A 22,825-nucleotide genomic window follows, 5' to 3' on the forward strand; every position below is an offset into this window, starting at 1 on the left:
TATTCACAAGAAGAATGAGCTCATCCTTAAAGAGGAGAATGCAAGTATTATCCAGTTTAGTATCTCACTTGTAATATAAAACTGAGCTACAAATGTAATTAAAATGGTGGTAGATAAAACAAGTGTAAAATAAAACAGGTAATGGTGGTGGAAAATTTGTAATGTATCCCTCTGTCTTATAAAAAAATGACTAAAACGTAATTTAAAAAAAAAAAAAAAAAAAAAAAAAAATTGTATAGAAACTAGAATGTAATTGAATGGTACATATTATATATGATTATGTAGCATGTACGCACACCAAATGGTCAATAAATTGCTAATACAAAGGAACAGGAAATCGAGGTGGCTTGGGCTGCTTTTGCACCTTCACCACAGTCTTCTCATCTCTCGGAGGTTCTCTGGGACATGGCAATGCCATAAACTTTGGAATCTGGTCACCTGCCATTATCACCGGCAAGCTTTCCCTCTGCTTCTGCTTCAAATCCTAATTAAGAAACAAATAACATCACTAATCTCTTCAACATCCGACATGTTATGATGAGTTTAACCGCATTTCAGATCCACAGTCTGATAACATAGGATACGACATGTTATGATGGAAGACTGTGACAGTATGATAACATAACTTCGTATAGTAATTTGTCGAGGGAGGGAGTCAGAGGGCAGTATTGATGAAGTAAAATTACTGAATTTGTTAAAAGTAATTAATTAGTTACCAAGTGGGCAGGTTTAGATTTGGAGGGAGATGGCGGTTGGACATCAGCCTCGGGGTCAGCGTTTTGGTTAAAAGATCTACGGAGTGATCTAAGCTTGTCCCAGTGGTAGCAGCACGAGAAGATTCCACTGAGGCTGAATATGATGATCAAGAGAAGAGCCGTGCCGAGAGGGAAGCCCAAGGACGGCCGAGATGCATCTACGTCGGGTGGTGAAAAGTTCTGGCTCTCCATCACTTGAATCCGATGATAACAACGACGATGGCGGCTGTGACGGTGGTGGCAATGATCTTCTTCCCTCACTCATGTGTTGGGGAGGACTCAGAGGAGCCAGTGTTGTTGTTGGGTGAAGGAACTGGGATTTTGGTTTTGGTTTTGGTTTTGGGGAGTTTGGAAATGAGGGATTTATTTAAAAGAAAAAAGAAGAAGAAAGAGTGAGGAAAGAGTACGCGTAAAGACAGACTGAGGTCCTTGGTACGGAATGAGAGTGGGGTCTAGCTTTAGATGGTTGCTAAGCATACGGAATTAGAGAGGGAATTTGGTCTATTGGATCTAAATGTAAAATCATTCGCTAGTACTATATTATAGTAATATTAATTCTCTTTATTTGTAAGTAGAGGATTTTAGGTTCGATTCTTATTAAAGATGAATTTGAACCACATTATTACTAACTCATTGTGAGATTTAGTCTATTTTTTCACTCTTTTAGTATAGATAGTATCGCTTGTTAAAAAAAAAATATGTGAAAGCATTCAATTTAGTGTTCATGAACGGATGGCTATGCCCGTGCTGCATGTTATTGGTGATTAACATGTGCAAAAGCATTAATGGGTACCCAAACTTTTATAATTGACTCCTTCAATCAGTGTTGCATGAGGTTGGTGAGTAATTCGCTGCAGATTTATATTTTTCGTTTGTCTGTCAGCGAGAGGGACAACGAGGGAAAAGATAATCCATCAATAACAATATTTCAGGCATAAATTTTTTTAACTACTTTGGGTTTCACGACACTTGCTTCAACTCAGCGTTCAAATTAAAAATGCCTATTTTTGCAATGCTTATCCCTTGAGGATGACGGTGGAGCTAGGGGTGGGGATGGCCGGGCCGAGCCCAAATTTAAAGGGACTGGATTAGACCTGCTTAAAAAGGAAACGGGCCGGGCTGGGCTAGGTATTGCAAATCTGATCGCTGGAACCGGACCTAACCTGGTCCATTTCAAACGTGCTGGTTCGGAACGAGTCCACAGGTCCTCTAGATACACATACACGTGTGTATATAAGTGTGTGTGTGTGTGTGTGTAATTTTACTGTACCTGTGGAGGACGGCGGGGGAGGAGCAGCTCGATATCGTGGATCTTGAGCCGATTCTTGGGTGTATGTCTGGTTATGCTTTGTGAAGGTTGGAGAAGACAAGAGGAAGAAAGGGGTTGAGCTGGGTTTAGGGCGGGTGAGATGGGAGAGAGAGAGGGAGGAGATAGAGAGAAAGGAGATCGAGAGGTAGGAGATCGGGAAGAGATTGAGAGAGATCGAGAGACGAGGGAGGAGACACGGAGTGGACTCGGGAGAGAGAGAGGGTGAGGGTGAGGCTTGAGTGAAATTAGGTCTGAGAAGGGTAATAAACAATAGTCAGTAGGAATGAACGGTCAGGGCCGAGGATTCGTTTTCTCTAACTTTTAGAACCGGCCCGCCCTGTTATTTACTAGGAACCGGCCCGGCCCGGCCCGTTTTGTATTTATAATTTTTGGACCCGCCCCGACCCGCGGATCTAGGACCCGTTTGCCCACCCCTAAGTGGAGCCTTAGTCTTAGTCCTTTTCTTTTGGGAGCTAAAATGGTAGACAACTAAGATAGGTGAACTTTTTCGAGCGGTAGTTGGCAAGTAGGGGTTTTCCACTTATGAGGCTGATACAAGTATTCCATTCAAAGCTGCACACCCAACTCTTGGAGATGAAGAAAATGTTGCTTGGTGTTGTGTAGTCATGTAAATGAGCAGTTTGGCTTAAAAGTAAAAATGTACTTCAGTGCATCTTTAGAAAAGACTAAAATCATGAACCTCTCAATTAGCATCCAAACCTACAGCTACGCTTCTTTCCGAGTGTTTTTTCTTTTTATCTTTTCTTTTTTTTGTTTGTTTGTTAACGCTTTGTGTTGTGCGTCGTTGATGACTAAAACTAGTTCAATACTACCAATTCGGATGTTGGCCATTAGATTGAATAAAGCAAACAAAAACAAACATATTTAAAACGTTAAAAGGAATGTGCGTTTATCATCCCTATTATTATAGGGATTGTTTGGAGTATAATTAACAATTGAGTAAGAAAAACGAATTAGGAATGAGAAGTGTGACTTATAGTCAATTCATTTGAGTGTGTTGTCGAAGAGATGGTTAAGGTCGTGTAAATTAACTATAAAGAGGAAGAAGAAAAAATGCACCAAAACGTCCAAAACGGACCACAGAATGTGTTACTAGTACTGCTACTGTCAAAATGTCTTATTCAGTAAAGCAGCCATTATGCTCATGAACCACAATGGGGTTGCTGTCATTGAGAAGATATGCCGTGTGGAACTCAAATTTTGAAATATTGTTTACCAAAGAATTGGCCTGTATTTTGACTAATTTTCCTTAGACAAAGACTGGCAAAATCCGTCCGTACTAATTTTTCTTGATGATGTAGACTTGTTAACGTGCAAATGAAACTAAAAAAAGTGACCCAAATGAGTCAATAGTTGTGTCTCTACTTGCCATAGAAAAGTTCACTTGATCTACAAGTTCCTCTCACCCGTAGAAAGAAGAATTAGAAAGGAGGAAAAGCAAGAATTCGAACTCGTGCAATTTTCAAAAAGAAAATGAAACAAAGATGGAGTTGGCAAATTTTGTTTTGGTACAATTAACCATAGGTCCATAGTATTGTCTCGTATCGAGAAAGTAAAACTTGGACAGCAGAATAACGATTTTGGTATTTTAGGCATCTTAAAGGTACATCTAAGTTTCACTCGGATGAGTTATAGTTTTTTCTTCTTCTTTGTATTATGTATGAGTGATGACTGGTGTTACATTGAAAGTTGCTTGGATGGAGTGCATCGGATTTTGTTGTGGGGGGAGCTAATTTCTAGCGAGTGGAGTAGACAAGCCAAAAATTTGCACCCGGTTTCTGGGTTTAAAGAAACCTGCACAAAGCTAGAGCCACCCTAGTCTAAGAGTGGCTCCGCTCTTGAACGTACCAACTCGTTATCAGTTAATTTTAATTTTGATTTAATATAACGATATAAATACGAAAGAGTGAAAAACTTGAACTAGGTCACATAATGGGGCAAACCTTAATAATTTGGTACCAAACTTGCTATCTACAAGAGTTGACCTTAAGAGGTACAGATAATGATAAATCATCAGATCATAACTAGGGGCCGGGGAATTAATTTTGAATTAGATATGCTATCGTACCATGGAATTTGGCCAAACCACTTAAATCAAAACCCAAAAATAACATCAGCAACTAGGTTGGTTATTGCTTGTCGGAACAAAGTGAAATATGGCCACCCTCTCTATTACGTACACCTGCTAAAACTCTGAAGCCTGAGCGCTCTGCTATCTGCTAATTTTGGGTCATATTTGCGGACCCATCGAAGCTGGGTCGCTTCCCAAAAAACGCAGTCTCCTTTCTGTTGGAGAGCATTGAATCGATGATTCCCGCATCTACGCAACTTCGTGGTAGCTTCTTTTTTGTTCTTACCTTCTTTCACTTTCAAGACAAATTTCATCCATGCAAATGGTAGGCCAAAAAAAAAAAGTTGTGAAAACATATCATATTATATGTGTGGATCAAAATTTCACCCAAGTCCCTGTCTTATGTTCCTTTCTGTATCAAAGGATTTCCCAAAGGGTTACAAAGTTGGAATTTCAGTTACCCTAAGAGCAGTTTTAACCATTTTGGTGGATTTGGCTCCCAAAAGAGGGTTGGGGGAGTTATTATTAACATGAATAGTGAACTGCCTTACCAACGATTAATTTACTCTCCACCCATTAGAATAGGTTGCTATAGTTGCGCTATGCGCCCACATTTTATATTCGATAAGAAAATTGAAACTTTTGTTTTTAGTTAAAATACATTTTTTAAATTTTAATAGATTTTTCATTTACCAAAAAATAAAGATCTTTGAATTGAAGTTACCATTAAATCAGAATGTCAAAAAATTATTACGTGACAAATTCAAATCAAAAGGCCAGAAAAGTGTCACGTGGCAAAGCCTGATGCATTTCCAGCTTTCTATCGGGCTCCATGTAGAATGTTCACATGGGTGACTTTATTCTGCCATGGCTGCGAGTTGCCAAGGCTCACAATAATGGGTAGAGGGTGTTTGGAGTGGTTTTGTCACCTTGCCATGACAAAAATGATGGGTTGGAGTGCTCTAAACAACATCATCCCAAATGAAGTGTCTTTGGCAGGTTTTTATTGGGTCAAGTTGTTCGAGAAGTGTGATACACTATTCAAAGTCAAGTTCGAACCACCATTTTTATAGTTTAGATGAATTTGTTGTAGTTATTTAATCATTTGTAAAAAAGTAAAGGACCCAAACTTTAAATACCAACCCAATTAAACTGATGTTGTTATACTCAATTCGGAATTGGGTCTAATCATTCAAGACCTAATTTTATTTACAATGATATGGATCAATAGTACTACAACATATGTCCTCTTGAGTTTTGAAATTTAGTGGAGTACTGGATAGTGATGCCCGCGATTAGATGGATAATTATATTTTTGACATTGCAGTATATAAATTTTAATTAATAAATGTGTGCAAAGAAACAATTTGTTATGATATAGTGAATATTTGATAAACTATGCCATGAGATCATCTTGCTGGAGATGAAAAGAAATTTATACAAACAATTAGAAATCATATAATTGTAAATGCCAAGTCATGTGATCTAATGGATAAAAATTATGTAAATTGTTTTATGTATCAAGAAATGGAAAGCATATGGAAAGTGAGTAGGTACTTCAGCTGAGAGTTTACATAATAATTTTAAGAGCGGCAAAAGTTTTGTTGGATTGTGCTGGTTGCATGTGCACAAGGAGAAGTTTCAGATGTATGTTAAGATTATTAGACTAATTTAGATTTATAACATTTGATGCAAAAAATAAGAAATTGAAATAGATATTCATTTTTTAACACTCGAAAACCTGCAAGCCAGTGGCTCCAAGATGAAAAAAAACTACACAAACCTAAATCAACTAAATTACAAAACAACTAAATATGCAAACAACATAATAGTTTGTGTAGTGATCTAGTTTTTTATTTTGAGTTAAATTTAATCTCAAATTTTTGCCCAACAATGGAACCATCAGAGATTGTGCAACAATAGTGTAGTAAACACCATAAGAGAATGGGGATAAATTGAATGCTAATACATACACATCTATCTATATAGTAAAACTAAAAGAAACTAAACATGTAACATAATTTCTTACATGTTAGTAGAGAAATTAAACCCTAAATGTTAGTAGAGAACAATTTCTTACATGTTTCAATATATCCAGAAAAGGGAAGTGTTATTGGCACTCTAAAAATCTCATTCTACACTCCTTACAAGTGTATTTTTCTTTCAAAATATAGAAAGTTTGGAGTATATAATGAGAAATTTGGAGCGCCGATAACAATTTCCCCAAAATAATGATTCTTTTTCTTTATGAATTTGACATGGACACCTGCAACTCCCCTATAGAAATAAATAAACAACTTGAAAAATTAAAAGGAAATGATTAGACCCAATACTCTCTAATGAATTCTAGCAAATTGAATTGGGGTTCAGATAAATTGGCAGAAATAAAAAAATATGCATTCAAATACATGAACAAAAGACATTAGAACAACAAAAAAATCATGAGAATTCAACTTTGCAGTAAACTCTGGATCCCAAAACAAAAAGAATTATCCCTTCTCTATTTCCTTAGCTAGCCACCACTCTCAAAATTCCTCAATCCCTTATATCTCACAAAAAGAAACACATGCATGTCCATTTCAGCTCTTAAAATCGAAAGAAATATTAGGGTTTCTTAGTTTCTTACCCAAATCCACCAATTTGAATCAAATCTCTGCAACACTGATGTGCAACTATCAATGGTTCTTTTTCCGCGTCTTCTTCAGATGAATTTTGTTAGTAGAAGAATAGAACCAACTATACAAAGGCTAAAATTGTTCCTCAATATCATTTGGCATCTGCATCCAAAATATTGAAGAAATGAACTTAATGATTATGCAATGCAAGTGTGAAATGGTTGATTGGTGCTTAATGTGAAGGACATTCAACCACGTTTTAAGATTCCATTAGGACCAAGAAATGAGAATGACAAATAGGTGCTTTGATGATCGAGATTATATAACTGTTGAAATTCTGGATTGAATGATATATAGTACTTACATAGAGAGAAAGGTTCACCTTGAACACTCCCTGTGCAGTGAATGAGAAACTCACTACGAAATTTACAAAGAAAAGATTAAATGGCATGAACTCAACGCTTTTTGTTTTGATCACCAAATTCTAAAAAAAAAAATAGGCATGAGTGAGAACAAATTCAACAATCTAAGAACAATCTGAATGAGGATCATTCAACATGAAGTTATGATGACAATCAATGGCAAACATACGTGAAAATTAGTGAAGCAGTACTCAAGTATCCAATGAATAATTGCCTCCCATTGTAGTCCAAAAACTTAAGCTGACAAAGACAATGAACACAAATAGAACAAAAACTGCTATTAATTAACAATGTCAACATCCTCATCTGCAATAAACATTTTAAAGAATAACAAATAGTCAGTAAGAAGAGATGTAGGTTGATTACCTTAAGAGCTCTTTTAGTATAAGAAATGAAAATGCTCAAGTAGGCTACATGGAAAGCAGTCCAACTGAATTGACTACAGTCCCAGTATAATGCCACTCTTCACTATAGGCATTCTATACCAGCAACATATCAAGCAATTCGAAAGTCCATATATGTAAGGCATTCAACAAAATTATTTTGTTGACTTGTTCCTAATAAATCTGTTAAATGTTCACCCGGAATTAGAACATCAAAGATTCAACAATCAGTAGGGAAGTGCAAAATATTGAATATTAATTCAATTCAGGAACTAAAAAATTCATAAATGGCTCTTAAATATTGAACCCTAAAAATTCAAACATCAAAGACAATATATCTAAACTATGAAAGATCAAGTCAATTACCACCCGAGGTTACTACAACATGAATTGCATCACTCATAGAGAAATACAAAATTTTAACAAAATCCCATTAGTCAAAATTGAAAATTTCATAGAAAATTGAGAAAGAAACACAAATTTACTAATAAATTCAAGAATTTTAGTCAAATCCAAAACACAAAAATCCAAATTTCATAAGAAAATCAAGAAAAAAAAAATATTAAAATTACTGGTAAAAATCAACAGTTTTTTTTCTTCTAAATATACCTTGTGAGAATTGCAACACTACTTTGTGAGATATAAAGGAGTCAATTTTGGAATCAAAAGTATCAACTTTGGCCACGACGAACTCGTCCTCGGAACTTCAAAAACCCAAATAAATAAAAAAAATCAAATTTTCATTCTATAGATGTAAAATTAAAGCAGAAATCGATTATATGTATGTACATAACTGTATACATAGATATACCTGTAGAAAAAACAGAGCAGATGACCGATTGAGAGGAGAGAAGTTGATTTGAAGCTGCTATGAAAAAATTCATCAATGGAGTCAAGTTAACAAAAGAAATAATTTCAAGTTAAAAATTGCTTACCCACAAACCCAAACCACATCCCTAAACATTACGCACCATGAAACCCTAGAAATCACTAGAATTGAAAACCAGCGCCACTGGGATTCCCACGGTGACGAACTCCGATCATTTTCATCGATATTCACACCAGTCACGACTTTCATCTTTCATTAGGAAAAAAGAGATCAATATCATTAGTGTATTGTGTTATAGATATCCTCTGCAATTAAAAAGTGCATAAACTATAACTAACTAATCATCAAATAAAACTGAACGAAATATGATATTGAAGGGAGATAATAGGCATATCTTGGAGAACAAAGAGCTCTTAATTGGCAAACTAAATTATTTTATTATGATACTTTTGGTTGGTTAAATGCTAACATGTATGCAGTAGAATTAGTTACTTTAGCATTCTAGACCATAGAGACTGAATGGAAGAAAGAGAGAAATAGAGAATCGCAAACAAAATTCTAGAGAGCGCGAGATGACTCACTATGAATTCAAAGCCACTTGAAGAATTTTCTTCAAATCGGGACATGATCTGTGTCAGGTCGTCATTGTTGACAAAAAGCGTACGAAATCTTCTTCGACATTGAGACCTTACGAAATCTTGGCGTTAGGGACATCGTTGACCGAGTGCTTCTCGACCTCGAACTGGAGCTGATGACCACCAGGGCGTTCGATGTTCTATTTGGCCAAGAATTTGGAGCTTCGATGACAAAAAGATATGCAAGAAAGTTAAAGTAGATGGAGTTGACGAAGGGTAGCTAAATCAGAGTTGGATGATAACGGCAAATGGAGAACAAATGGTTTCTGGGATAGAGATTTCTAGTGATTGTGCTTTCTGGAAGCGACTGGAGATCGAAGAGCCTTTTCATCCCCCTTCCCTCTCCAAGATGGCTGACATGTGCACAATAGGGGAATAGTGCTTTGTCGAAGTGGTAAAAAATGGTTGATAACAAAGGAATTGGAGGGTACTTTAGTCCGTTTACTGTTAATGAACAATATTTTTGTGATGGGTTTTAGTATAGGTATAATTTAAAACTTCTCAAAACATTATGGAAATTTAAAAAAAAAAAAAAAAACATGCGTTGTAGTATTATTGGTCCACAAAATGAAGTATGTGCTCTTTTGAAAATCGTTTATGTAGGTACAACTTACATTCATAAGCACTGCACTTTAGTTAGAAGTGCTTTTAGTTGAACCGTTTATTAAAAATTCAAGCGATTCTTGGGGTAACATCTCACAAGTGTTTCTCTATAAAGCGCATGTATGATAAACATAATTTTGTTGTTGTTGGGTGCTCAAATCCCAAATAACTGACCACTTAGCAATGCACTAACCAAAGCTCAAGGCTGAGGCCCCCAACTTAATAGCCAAGATGCGAATTTGGATCCGTAAGACTTGAACCTCAATCTTGGAGGTGAGGAAATTGGATTTTGGCCTGGGACTGCGGTAAGAGTTTTGTTGAGGTGAGGAAATTGGATTTTGGGCTGGGACTCTGGTAAGAGTTTTGTGTTCATGTATGAATTTTTGAGCAGTGTGGTCTCAATTCACAATAGATGTTAACATTAGTTGTATAAGAAGAGGTGGGTAAAACATTATTAGTGACTAAGTCGGTGAATATGAATTTATCCGCCTAATTAGTCATATCTAGGTCTTTATGCATCTCATCATCTGCACAGCTAACGTTAGTGGCTATTGTTAATTTGTTTTTTAGCAGTGATCATTAGGTTAGAGGCTCAAATTTTGTTCTTGCACCAAAGATTGAGAGCAATAATGCGCTATGCCAATAATTACTGTGTTTTAATCTCATAATACATCAAAACATGCATAGTCAAATGATCCCCTTAAACGAAAAACACTAGTACTAAAAGGCCAGTGAGAAGAGAACACAAGCACTCATTTCATTGCATTACTTAAAAGAAAACTAATAAAAATGACTTGAAAATTTTGAAAATTAACTTTTTAGGGTAAAATGACAAATAAAAGGTAAAATAAAGGGTAAAATGAATTGTACAATGAATAGTACAATGAATAAAAGGTAAAATGAATAGTACAAGAATTAACTTTTTAATGTAAAAATATGATTTTTCATTAAAATAAACAGTATCGATAACTTTTTGTTAAAATTGCATTTTTTCTATCTCTCTGCTTTTTCTCTGCTTTTAATATGATTCTTCCATTGCTTTTTCTTTGAGAATTCAGAAAAAGGGTTCGTCGGTCTTCTTCTGTCTGATGCACACAAGTTCATCAGGTACGTGCTACTCCCAATGTTCCCATTTCCCTGCTAATTAAAAGATTTTTTTTTACAGTCTTAATAATTATTTATATATAATAAACATTGTATATGGTTGTAGCTGAGCTCTTGTTTTGCTTGTTTGAATTCTGGGTCGTCGAGTTTTGAGATCTTGATGCTCTGTAACTTTTGAGTTCGTTCTGAAACCTCAGTGTTCTGTGATTTCTCTGTAATCTTGCCTCTCTGGGTTGGCTTTATTTATTTATTTTGGGTTTTTTATTTTTTCACAATTGCATATTGTTTTGTTCAATATTTGAAGGAAATTCCTGGAGCATTTCAGTTCAATTTGCTCCCCTTTTTTGGGGACTTTTATATCGTAGTGGATCTGTACAATTTTCTCTATTTTCTTTTCAAAGTTGGTTTTGCATTTTCTGTTTGGTTTCCCAGAAATTTTAGGGAGATGAGAAAATGGAGAATAAAAGTATTTAAAAAATGGTACTCCAATGCAAACAATATGCTAATAACCCAGTTGACCTTTTTCCTTTTAAAGAAAGTATAAAAACGCGGTTCTCTTTTCAATTTGTTTTTAATGGTACATTTGGTTTGACTTCTGATGGAATCACATTACTAGCAGCAAAGTTTCCTATTAAGCTTGTGAGGTGAAGTTGTGGAGGGAGGATACTTGTTGTGTTTGTTACAACCTTTCGTTGCCGGGGAATTTACTTTTCCATTTTTTGTATGATTTTTGTGCAAATTACTTCCTGAGATTCTTTCATTCTTACAACTATCTTAGGCTGTTCATAATGTATTGTTTATGTTTGGTGTTTGCTTAAATTTATGGATTTTTTTTTTTATATGGAGCGGTATTTGAGGGAGGCGGAACCAAAACTAGGATCTTGGGTGCAAGGCTAATTGCTCCTACCCAGTTGAGCTACAAGTGCCTTTCATCTGATCCTTTAATTTGGGCTATATGGTGGCTTGTGGTCTGATTTAAAGCCCCATTAAGATATGTTGTCTGGTTCATTGATTATATGTGCACTACCAGTGAGCTCTTTCCCAATCTGGGTTTTGTTCCCCTTTCATGGATTTGATTGTATTTCAACTAATCTAGATTTCCCAGACGGATCCTGTCAAATGTTTTAATTTTTTCTATGAATACTTACTATATCCTATGAATTTCATTGCACCGGAAACTACTACAGGAGAAGTTCGAATCTGTTCTGTTCAGATATTGATCTGTCTTGGTTTGACATGGTTTATGCATTAATGGTTTCTGGATAGGCACTGTTTGTTTTAGCAGAAAGTTTTGTCTACTGAAAACCCCTTTATTCATGCCTTCAATTATTTTGGTGGCAAAAGAAAATGCATGATGCTCAATCGATTAAAATATCTTAGAACTCTTTTTTATTTTTTTTTTATTTTTTTTTCACATTTTGTGAATTTAATTCAGATGACAGTTAAACCTCAACTTTAATGAAGCTTTCTGATCTTGTGCTATCGAGATCTCCATGTTCTGGTTTCAGTGGTAGTTTTACAAGCATGAATCTGATAATTTGGTTCTGTTTCCCTTTACAGCAGTGTAGTGGCTAATGTCTCCACCACTATTGGGTGGTGAGGAGGAAGGGAAGAGCAATGGGTCTATGGACTGTATCTCACATAATGGCTCTGGACTGAAAGAACTTAACTACCATGGGCTGTTTGTTCTTCAGTCGACAGCTCTGTGGTCTCAAACTTGTCAGAGGGGAATAAGAACAATCTGAATTTTAAGGCTCCAGAGTTGAGGCTTGGTCTTCCTGGATCCCAATCACCAGAACAGGAATCAGATCTTTGCTTGCTGAACTCAGGGAAACTTGACGAGAAACCACTGTTTCCTTTGCTTCCTTCAAAAGATGGAATCTGATCCTCATCACAGAAGGATGGGGTTTCGGGCAACAAAAGGGGCTTTGCTGACACCATGGACGGATTCTCTGAAGTGAAATGTTCTGCATATACTGAAGGAATGGATGTTTCATGCAGCTGGTTCTGATTCTGAATCTCCAGAATCTATGGGACAAGGGAAGTTCCCTTTGAATTCAATCAATGTAATGCTATCATCCAGGCCTTCTGGGACTCAGCCAACCATAACAAAGGAGGCACGCACTAAAGTCTTACAAGAACAGTCTAATGCTACAAACGGAGGCAGCCATAACCCTTTGGGTGCTTCTAACAACAGCAGTGCCCCAGCTGCTAAATAAGTCAACATTTTAGATGGAGAACTATGAAGTTTTATATGAAATTTGTGGTCTGTTTGTAATTGTATCCACTTTTGGTTGACAGGGCACAAGTTGTTGGATGGCCTCGAATTAGATTATTTAGGAAGAATTCTCTAGCCACCACGTCAAAGAATAATGATGAAGTGAATGGAAAACCTGGTCCCGGTGGACTTTTTGTCAAGTTCAGCATGGATGGGGCTCCCTACCTGAGGAAGGTTATAACACCTGAGAACATATTCTACATTTCAAGATCTGTCTTCTGCTCTGGAAAAGATGTTCAGCTGTTTTACCATAGGTGAATTATTGCCGTATTTAATATTGATATCATATCTTCTTTTTTTTTTGTCCTTTCGTACCAATGTGGTCATTTCGTGTTTTACATATAGAAAAAACATTCCATTTCTACTTGGACCCAATTTGCGCACTTTTAATTGTGATTTCAGGGCAATAAGGGTCCCGTGGAGCTCCTGGGAGGGAAAGACTGAGTGAGAGTAAGCTGAGAGATGATCTTCATGGATCAGAATATGTGCTTATATACAAGGATAAGGATGGTGACTGGATGCTTGTTGGGGATGTCCTGTGAGAGTAAGTTCTGATTCATGGCTTTGGCATTCGTGTATTTTTCTTAAAAATTGAAGCTTTTATTTTGAAGTAAACCCTTCTCACACAAAAAACAGTAAAGTTTGATGTATTGCGTACAATTTACATGTATGGTTTATAAAACGGGGAATGTTAGGATTCCCCCATCAATGAGAGTGAGGACTTACCTTGTGAAGGAGGGTGATACTAAATTTTAGACATATGAGAAGGATGAGAATGTTCTTAACGAAATGCTACATTACCCCATTGTCAAGATGGCAATACCATATTGTAGACTTGCAAGAAACTAGAGATCTTAATCATCTGAAGGACTGGATAGTCTGGATTAATCTACATTTTATCGTTCTTAATTCCCAATTTATCCACTAATTTGTATCCATGTGATGATTATGTATGCATGCAAGTTATGGTATTGGACGTTTATGATGTGTGTAGGATGACATTAACAAAAAGTTTGTGAAGGCATACATGAATCTTAGTTACTTAGCATATAAACTTTTGAGGTCCAAATGAACCCTTGCATACACTAATTTGTATTCATTTTCAGTATTTTTTGTAGAATAAAATACAAAAAGATAGGGTGGTGCTATCTAGACACCTCTTTTTACCTTCCATAGACTCCTCTCAATTTCCGGCTGTCTAATCGAATGAATGGAACTGTGGTATTTGTGGGAAGTAGAATGATTTGGCATGCACTTCAGTAACTCAGTTAGCCTTACAGTAGACAATTGCTTTTATTTTTGCTAGTTCTATATGGCTCTGCTGTACATAATTGTAATGTCTAGTTTTTTACGAGATAAACATTCTGATCTTTTCACCTTTTGATTTAAATGATGAATTGTACTCTTATCCCATCTTATCCTGTTTCTTTGTTCCATAGCTCCTAGGGCCATGGAGAAGTCCAAGAACCGGAACTAGCCAGTGGCAGAAATCGACTGCTTCAGGTTGCCAAATTCAAAGTAAACATCTGAGCTCTGGGGAAAGAGGTGTGAGCTGCTAAAGTCGGAACTTTGGAAGGATACACTGGCAGTGGCCTTGGGCTGGATGGTACATGGTAGCATCTCGGATCAACTTGTCTTGTTCATGTTTTGATGTTTGAGTCGGGTCGTTTTGTGTCTGTTTATTATAAAACATCTTAAAACTGGTTAAGAATGTTAGTAATTTGTGGAATTGATAATGTTATAGCCAATTTAGTTGAAGTTTAATTTGATGAATCTGTGATGCTGATTATTATTTTTGCATTTCCCTTCTTTTTAGTAGTAATAGTTAGTTCTGTTCTTCATTTCATCTCTAGATTGGGCTGAGTTGGGCCGCACCATAACTACGTCTTAAAACTTTTTGGCATTGGGCGGCCCGGCCCAGTACACTCAAGGTTACATATAAAACTCAGTCAAACGTTATGAATAAATATTATTCTCAACAAACCGTATTCTAAGTTTCCATAACGTGCAGAATGGATTATATAAGAATTGATCGGCCGACTCCGTCGGGTTGGATTCTCTTCCTCTCTGCGCCTTGACTACCGCCCCATGTGGTCGCCTGTTATATAAAATTGCTAGACAACATTGCTCAAGTGAGAACTTCGACAACATTGTATATATAATAACTGAACAAACAGTGTGTCGTGTCTTAATATTTTGTTTCCTTTGTCCTATTGGTTAAACAGGATTTAGCTCCTGGTAACAGATATGTCATGTTTTGTTTTTACCACTATTAACTTTTAGTACAACTTAATTAGTTTATTAAACATTTTTTAATCTCCGATTCGTACGTCGATGTGAGTTCGACAGAACTTGGATCAGAAGGATTTATTCTGATCCATCTGACATAATTTTCCATTCTGAAATTTGTTGTTTTTCTTTGTCATTTTCTCTTCCATTCCGATTGGATTGGTGGTATTAGCAAGAATATATTTGAACTTGGATGCTTTACAGTGGTAACAATTTTCGCACTTTCGTTTTTTGTTTCTATAATTCTTCCTTGTTCCTTAATTCTTCTATGATTTATTCATCCAAAGGTTAGAAAAGAAAGGAGTGCTGGGAAATAGATAGGATGTCTTAGGTTTGACTCTCATTAAAGACGAATTTGAACTATATTATTAAAAAAATTACGATATTCAGAAAGTCGAGTTTGCTATTTTTATGATTCAAGTGACTATAAGATCCAGTAACTAAAATAAAGTGCATATTTTATAGATCCAGTTGATTGGAATGTTATATGACTTCTGATGAAGCAAAAGCAAATCCTTCACTTTTCTTGTGGCGGAAGAATATTTGCTGGATTTGCCAACAAAGTATAATGGGGTACGTATGTCAACAAATACATTTTATGCCAAAAAGAAAAACAATTCAAATGCATTATCACAAAAAAAATAAACTTTATTTGTCATTACATTTGATGTGACAATTATATCGACTTTGATTAATGAACCTTTTGACTTTATTTATTGTGAAATGTTGACCATTTTGGTTGGCAAAACTAGTGATCAGCATGTGTGGCGTTTTATTTTGGATTTAAGCCATAAATTCCTTAATTTAATTATTAGTATTATTGTGAGGCCAGTGAGTTAGTTAGTGTTAAGCATAATCATGACATTTCATTTTAAATAATATAATTTCAAACTAATATTTTGATTGGAGTTGGATTTGTTAATATGTAGATTCCATGAATGAACATGTTACTTTTGATTTCAATCATATGAAGTGGGTGGCTTATGTTCATATAACCTTTGACTAAGAATTAACATGATGTTTTTTTGTTATTTTCTTCCCATTTGCCATTTATTATGGAGAATGGGGACTTAATTAGTGTGACAAAGGCAGGACATTGATTTGTAGTACAAGCTTAATCTTTTGGTAGAATTGTTTAAACATATCTAAAGGGTGATTTTGATTAATCTTATTGTATATTTGTACATCAAATCAAACTATTAAACTCTATTTTGTTAAAAAAATGCAATCTCACGTCATAAATTTGACAAAATCAATTAAAATTTATATTACAAGGTTTTACTTCTAATTGTACCGATACTTTTTGTGTAAAATTCGACACTGATAACCTATGCAAATTGCTAAATTGGAACAACATAGATGTGATCAATAGTAAACCACCTATCTGATTTTGAAATCTTGACATTAGATTTTCAAATCTTAGTTCACCACCCAAAATCTTCCCATTACATTTTCAATGTGGAATTCTAATATCATAGTTCACCTTTTAATCGATCTCAAAATCTTCCATGTATAAAAAATACAATTCAAGTTGACTTTACGATTCGTAACCCTTGCTTCATTACCCAAAATATTCTTATGCGCATTTTCGATGTGGAAATTTTGGGCATCACAACTCCTCTTTTCACTTGTAATCTTGTACCTTGTTTCACATTCACCACCAAAATAACCGGTTCTTTGGCTGACCATAACTGGCAGCTGCATGCAGTGTTTCTCTAACTTGGTGGGATTGGGTCATCAACTAGTTATTAGTAAAATAATTTTTATTTTCCATAACGTTGAAAGAGGTCATGAATTCAAATTTTCATACTCAAATGATCAAAAACTTGGTTGCCCAAAAGGAAACTTATGTCTTCCTATCTTGTACTCTGACGAGGACGATGAAATGTTGTTATCTTTTTTGAATTTTGAAATTGTTTGCAGTCGTGTTTAATGGTGACCATATTCAATTTGAAATTGATCATGTACTTTGTGGTTTGTTGATTCATGGTACCTAAACAAATTTAACAATATCTTCTGCTAAAGTTCTACTCATTTTGCTTTTAGAGTTTAGGATTTAGAATCTGAATTAATATTATCATCGTGATCAATTTGGAAACAATTTTAGACGAAACAATACAATCAACACAGAAAAATCAGATGACATATTAAAAATAACGAAAATTCTATAGTGGTTTGGAGCACCAACGGAGTGAAGGTAGAGACGCATTTAGATGTCTTTGACCCCAATAACTTGCTTTTTCACCATATAAATAGAAAAACCAAGTTTCATTTTATATACTTTCCGTAAATTAGAAGTCATTTGCCTCTCCACTAACCAATATGTTTAATTTTAGCATTTGATATTGACACAATATTAAAAATAAGACGTGCCAAGTCGATAGTGTATGTTTATTATATATGCATGCATAAGCCTTATACTTATTAAGCTTATATACATGCATGCCTTCAAAACATCTCACTTCGCTCAAAACTATAGCTCAAAATAGTGTGATCAATTTTAAGATAAATTTTACATCTTTGTTGCAATTACATTCTGGCTCCGTCATTATTTTAGATACTCCATATTATATAATTTTTAACCGTTCGTTATAATAGTATTCTTAAGTCTAAACAAAAAAGTCTAACAATTAAAAAAAACTTATACGCCAACGTATACAATACCCCAGTACGCAAAAATATATCTAAATTGGTAAAGTAGTCAGAATTGTTAATAAATTGGTGGGAAAAAGCTGCGATTGGTAAAGTAGTTAGAATCGTTAGTAAGGTTCGCTGTAATTAATGAGTTCATTTGAAGTTGCTCATCTGAGAATATTCTTGTCTGGTTATAAAATAATTTTATAAGAGGATTAAAAATTAAGGAAAATTAATGAAAAAAAGTTTGAAAATTTTGAGTTTTAATAATAAAGACAAAATAAAGGGAAAATTGAATAGTACCAGGATTGATTTTTTAGTGTAAAAATATGATTTTTCGTTGAAGTAAACAGTATCGTGGACTTTTCGTTAAAACTCTCTAAAAATTAAAGTAAATGTTGGGATTTTACTTTTTTTCCGAGGACCAATAATGGGCTTATCATGTGGCTCAAATCCAATCTTCTTTGAAGCATAGACAGATGTGCATTGGTTGCGGTAAAAGTAAATGTGATTGACAGCAAAGGTCATTCTTTGTTGGGGCTGATGTAGTATCTATATCTGTATATATCTTTTATATATATAAGAGGTATTCATCGAATTCCCCTCTGAACTTGTAAAGAGTTGTCAATTTCATCTCTGAACTTTAATTTTAGCCAATTACCCTCCTGAATTTGTGTAATTCACCAATTTACCCCCTACCATTATATCTTAAAATTTTCCATCCAATTTGGTCACATGCTCGGCAAATGCTAATGGTGTGAGGGCAAAAAGGTAATCATATACCACAACCAAACCTAATCGTTGTCGGGTATATGGGGAAGCAAGGCAAGGCGAGCCGCATCCTAGGGTTACAATCTGAGAAAAGATAATCAGGAAGCAGGGGAACAATGAGTATCGTGGTCAAAGATGGTGGGCATCCTCCAAGATACAGTAGGTCTTCAATTTTTCCTTTTCAGTTTCCTCCAAGATACAGACCAAGCAAATAATTCTCTCTGTCTATCCTTCACGTAGGCTTTCTAGGTGTTGTTGCAATTGTCCATGTTGGGATTTCAATGCTCTTCAGATTCATCTTTGCATTTTCAATCAAAGCATTGAACTTCCAAAAGAGATGAAAACAACCCTTATACATGTACATGTGAATAAATTGAGGGACTTAATGATCTTTAGTTTTGCTCAGAGTCCACGAACATGTCCTACAAATTAACGTGTGATTGGAATTAACATACTTGGGTTTAGGGTTTAGGGTTGCTTCACACTTTTGTCGACATAAAAGACACATTTAATTGGGTGAACCATCTTCTTGTTGGTTATATTTTGATGCATTTGTTGTAGGTAATCATGACCTATTCACACTTGAAATACACCATGGTGGTCACTTTAAAGCTAGTCAGTATGTGGGTGGTATTGTACAATGGGTTGACAATTATACTAAAGATTATATCTCCATGCTTGATCTGTATAAGGTTGCTACAGTGCTTGGGTATAATAAAGAGACTGCAAGTTTTTACTATTGGCAACATTAAAAAGGGTTTTTTTTGCAAATTGAATGTGATGCAGATCTGTTTTAGTGGGTTTCACTCATATCTCCTCAAGTTAGGCTGCATTTGTTATAGTTGGTTGACTTAAGGAAAATCATAAACAATCTTGGGAGTGATCCGTGTACAGCTTCCTTTGTTGATGTGGATATTCAGTTTGAGGGGTTTAATGCGGATGATGAATACGAAGAAAATAAGAGTGTGGAGGTTGTTAGAGACACTATAGAAGGAATAGATGAAGAGGTTACAGATTCAAAAAAAGAGGAAGATGATGATGGGCTTACTCTTAAGTTCAAGGATTCTGACTATGAACAATCTGAGGAAGATGATGATAAAGGTACAAAAAATGTAGAGGCAAATGACATCTTGTTTGATCATATTGTAGCATAAAGAACTTGGTGAGATCTCCACGGAAGAATACAATTCAGAAGATTTAGATAGTGTTAGGTCAGAGTCTGAAGAGCATGAAGCCAATGTGAGGGTTAGAAGAAGACTCAAAACACCTAAGCTACCTCTATGTAGTTGAGAGTCAGATAAAATTAATCCCACTCTTCATCTAGGGTTGGAATTTCCAAACATGAAACAATCCAGGGAGGTAGTAAGGGCATATGGCGTGTCTGTTTGTCTACCGCTAGATTGGGCAATGAATTATTCCAACAGATTGCGGATCAAGTGTCTAGGAAAAGCTGCAGTACCTTGTCAATGGAAATGGTATGCCTCTTTTGTGGGGAAGGGACCAATAGTTAGAATTAAAACCTTGTCACGCCCCGACCTGCGAATAAAGACTATTTAGGAGCTAGGGTGTGAGACATATCTTAGCTATAGAAATAAATTCTACAACCAAGATATGGTGGAAAAATTAAAGTAAATTTATTTAGAGCTGGTTACACAATACATCATATAACACTAGTTAACAACTTTTGCATACTAAACGCTTAAGTTTACTACATATAATTTATTGAATGCGCAACAAAAATAAAATATTAGTATACAAAATTAATTCATAACAAAAGTACCAACAAAAATAATAATTGAAATGAGTAGCTCTTGAAAATACATAAAATGTATGCAATGAGATACATGAATATCTCTAATTACATATGAACATGAAATAGCTAGTTGTTGAAATAATTTGTAGCAAAAAGGATTTTACATTGAAACTATTTTACATATCGAAAATAGGTTCTTGTACGTAAAAATAATTACCCACATACATACATATATACATATAACCATTTTTTTTTAGATACAGGGTATTACAAACCTATAATCCTGAACACATTTGTGTAAGGGAGAAGCATTCTAAATTTGCCACCTCCTCATGGTTAGTTGATCGGTTCAATGAGGAGCTTAGATTGAAACCTGATATGAGTGTGATTGGTTTCATGGAACTTGCGAGAAAGCATTATGCTATTGACATAACAAAAAACCAAGTTTACAAAGCAAAGAGAATTGCCAAAAGGTAACAGAAGGTAGTATAGATGAGCAATATGCTAAGCTTTGGGATTACCTAGAAGAGTTGAAAGTGACAAATCATGGGAGTACTATCAAAGTAAAAACAGATTTCCAAGGTGAAAATCCTATTTTTAAAAGGTTGTACATATGCTTTGCTGCATTGAAGAAAGGCTTTCAACAAGGGTGTAGGTCTATAGTGGGTTTTGATGGGTGTCATATTAAGGGACCCCATCCTGGTCAAATCCTAAGTGTTGTTGGTGTTGATGCCAATAACGACATGTTTCCAATAGCATTTGTTGTTGTGGAGGTGGAAAATAGGGAGGCTTGGACTTGGTTTTTGGAGATCTGTTTTTAGGATGTGGGAATTGAGAATGGAAATGCTTGGACATTCATCACTGACAAAAAAAAGGGGCTAGGTAATGCTATTCGGAGTCTGACTGATGCCAACTGCAGAACACAAACATTGTGTTAGACATTTGCATAATAATTTTAAAAGTGCAGGTCACACCAGACTTGCCTTAAAACAGAGATTGTGGGCAGCAGCAAGGGCAACTACTGTACCTGCTTTTGAAGCTGAAATTGAGGTGATGAATAATCAATCTGATAAGGCAGTGAAATGGCTAACTGATAAGCCACCTTGCCATTGGATCAGATCTTATTTCAAAACATCGGTAAAATGTGATTTGTTATTGAATAACATGTGTGAGTCATTTAATTCTGCAATTTTAGATGCAAGAGATAAACCGATTATTACGATGTTACAAAGGATTCAAAAATATTTGATGTTGAGAATGGCTAGGCTAAGAGAAGCTAAGTGGACGCAACAAGTTGGATCGAGAATTTTTAAAGATTGTTGAAAAAAATCAAATGGATAGTTTCAATTGTTTTGGCAATTATTCAGGGAATGGTCAATATCAAGTGCATACTTTCGTTGGTAGTATGTTTGTAGTCGATTTGGAAAGGTACACTTGCTCATGTAGGAAGTGGCAGCTATGTGGCATTCCTTGTCCCCATGCTATATCCGCAATTGCTAGGAAGGAGGCTAGTCCACAAGTGTTTGTTCACTCACTTTACAAAAGGCCAGCTTATGATAGGTGTTATGAAGGGTATATTGCTTCTATGACTGGAAAAGAACAGTGGAAGAGAACCTACCTTTGGCCTATTAAACCCTCTTTTTACCACAAGCAACCTGAAAGACCTAAAGGTAAAAGAACAAAAGCACCAGATGAGATAAAGAATGGGGCAACAAAGCAAGGAAATATGATGTTGTAATGCATTGTCAAACTTGTGGAGAGGAAGGACACAACAAAACAAGTTGTCCACGAAGGTTATTACAATCATAACAAGGTTTTGGACTCACAAAAGAGGTAATTTGATCAACAAGGATTGTATTTATTTTGAGTCTTGTTATATCACTTATCTAGTTACTAAGTGAACATAAATAATGCAGAGTCATGGGCGAATAGTCGGCACAAGCATATCTAAAGGGTCTAGCTCAAATGCAAAAGGACCTAAAGCAACAAAAGGAAATAACACAATAAGAGGTCTTAACTCAAAAGCAAAAGGATTGAGCACAATTGCAAAGGTAATTGTAAATTGGACTTGTATCAAATACTCATATTGTGTTTGACTCTACTATATATGCAATTGTATGAAATTAATAATTGGGTATAAATGGTTTTGATGTAGGAAACTGGTGCACGTCACCACTCGGGGGCTGCTCCATCTCAAACTAGGCCACAAGGAACTTCTAAACTACATGTAATAACAAGAATTTGTCTTTTTTAATTAAAAAACAAAACATTTGTTCTAGATTAATTTTTGTTGTTTTGGGTTTGCTAACATTTTTGTTACTTCCGTGTTGAATTGAAATAGGTGAACCGAGGC

The 22,825-nt window shown here is 35.4% G+C and overlaps 1 protein-coding gene, 1 long non-coding RNA gene and 2 pseudogenes across 14 annotated transcripts; 2 read left to right on the forward strand and 2 right to left on the reverse strand.

Annotated features, from left to right (window-relative positions):
- Positions 1–233: 233 nt before the first annotated feature.
- On the reverse strand, positions 234–1,115 carry LOC137717291 (uncharacterized protein At5g65660). Its single transcript, XM_068456602.2, has 2 exons — positions 717–1,115; positions 234–484 (listed from the first exon to the last, which is right to left on the reverse strand). Exons 1-2 carry the CDS (start codon positions 945–947, stop codon positions 317–319), a joined length of 399 nt encoding a protein of 132 aa, XP_068312703.1. The 5' UTR covers positions 948–1,115; the 3' UTR covers positions 234–316.
- Positions 1,116–5,344: 4,229 nt separating this feature from the next.
- LOC148690652 (uncharacterized) lies at positions 5,345–9,404 on the reverse strand. Of its 12 annotated transcripts, XR_015956334.1 has the most exons (5): positions 8,987–9,404; positions 8,548–8,654; positions 8,388–8,441; positions 7,363–8,280; positions 5,345–7,255 (listed from the first exon to the last, which is right to left on the reverse strand). It is a non-coding gene; the product is annotated as an uncharacterized LOC148690652 (long non-coding RNA). The 12 variants fall into 12 exon arrangements; XR_015956333.1 differs by having other exon boundaries at positions 7,363–8,441; XR_015956339.1 differs by lacking the exon at positions 8,548–8,654 and having other exon boundaries at positions 5,511–7,255.
- A 2,906-nt stretch (positions 9,405–12,310) lies between these two features.
- LOC137707622 (auxin-responsive protein IAA9 pseudogene) lies at positions 12,311–14,798 on the forward strand (annotated as a pseudogene). Its single transcript, XR_015957275.1, has 3 exons — positions 12,311–13,279; positions 13,428–13,569; positions 14,465–14,798. The product of XR_015957275.1 is annotated as an auxin-responsive protein IAA9 pseudogene (transcript).
- Positions 14,799–18,835: 4,037 nt separating this feature from the next.
- Positions 18,836–22,210, forward strand: LOC148690653 (uncharacterized; annotated as a pseudogene).
- The last annotated feature ends 615 nt before the right edge of the window (positions 22,211–22,825 follow it).

This window comes from Pyrus communis, chromosome 15 (genome assembly GCF_041283825.1).
Source record: "Pyrus communis isolate YQ-2024b chromosome 15, ASM4128382v1, whole genome shotgun sequence".
Taxonomy (NCBI): Eukaryota; Viridiplantae; Streptophyta; class Magnoliopsida; order Rosales; family Rosaceae; genus Pyrus; species Pyrus communis.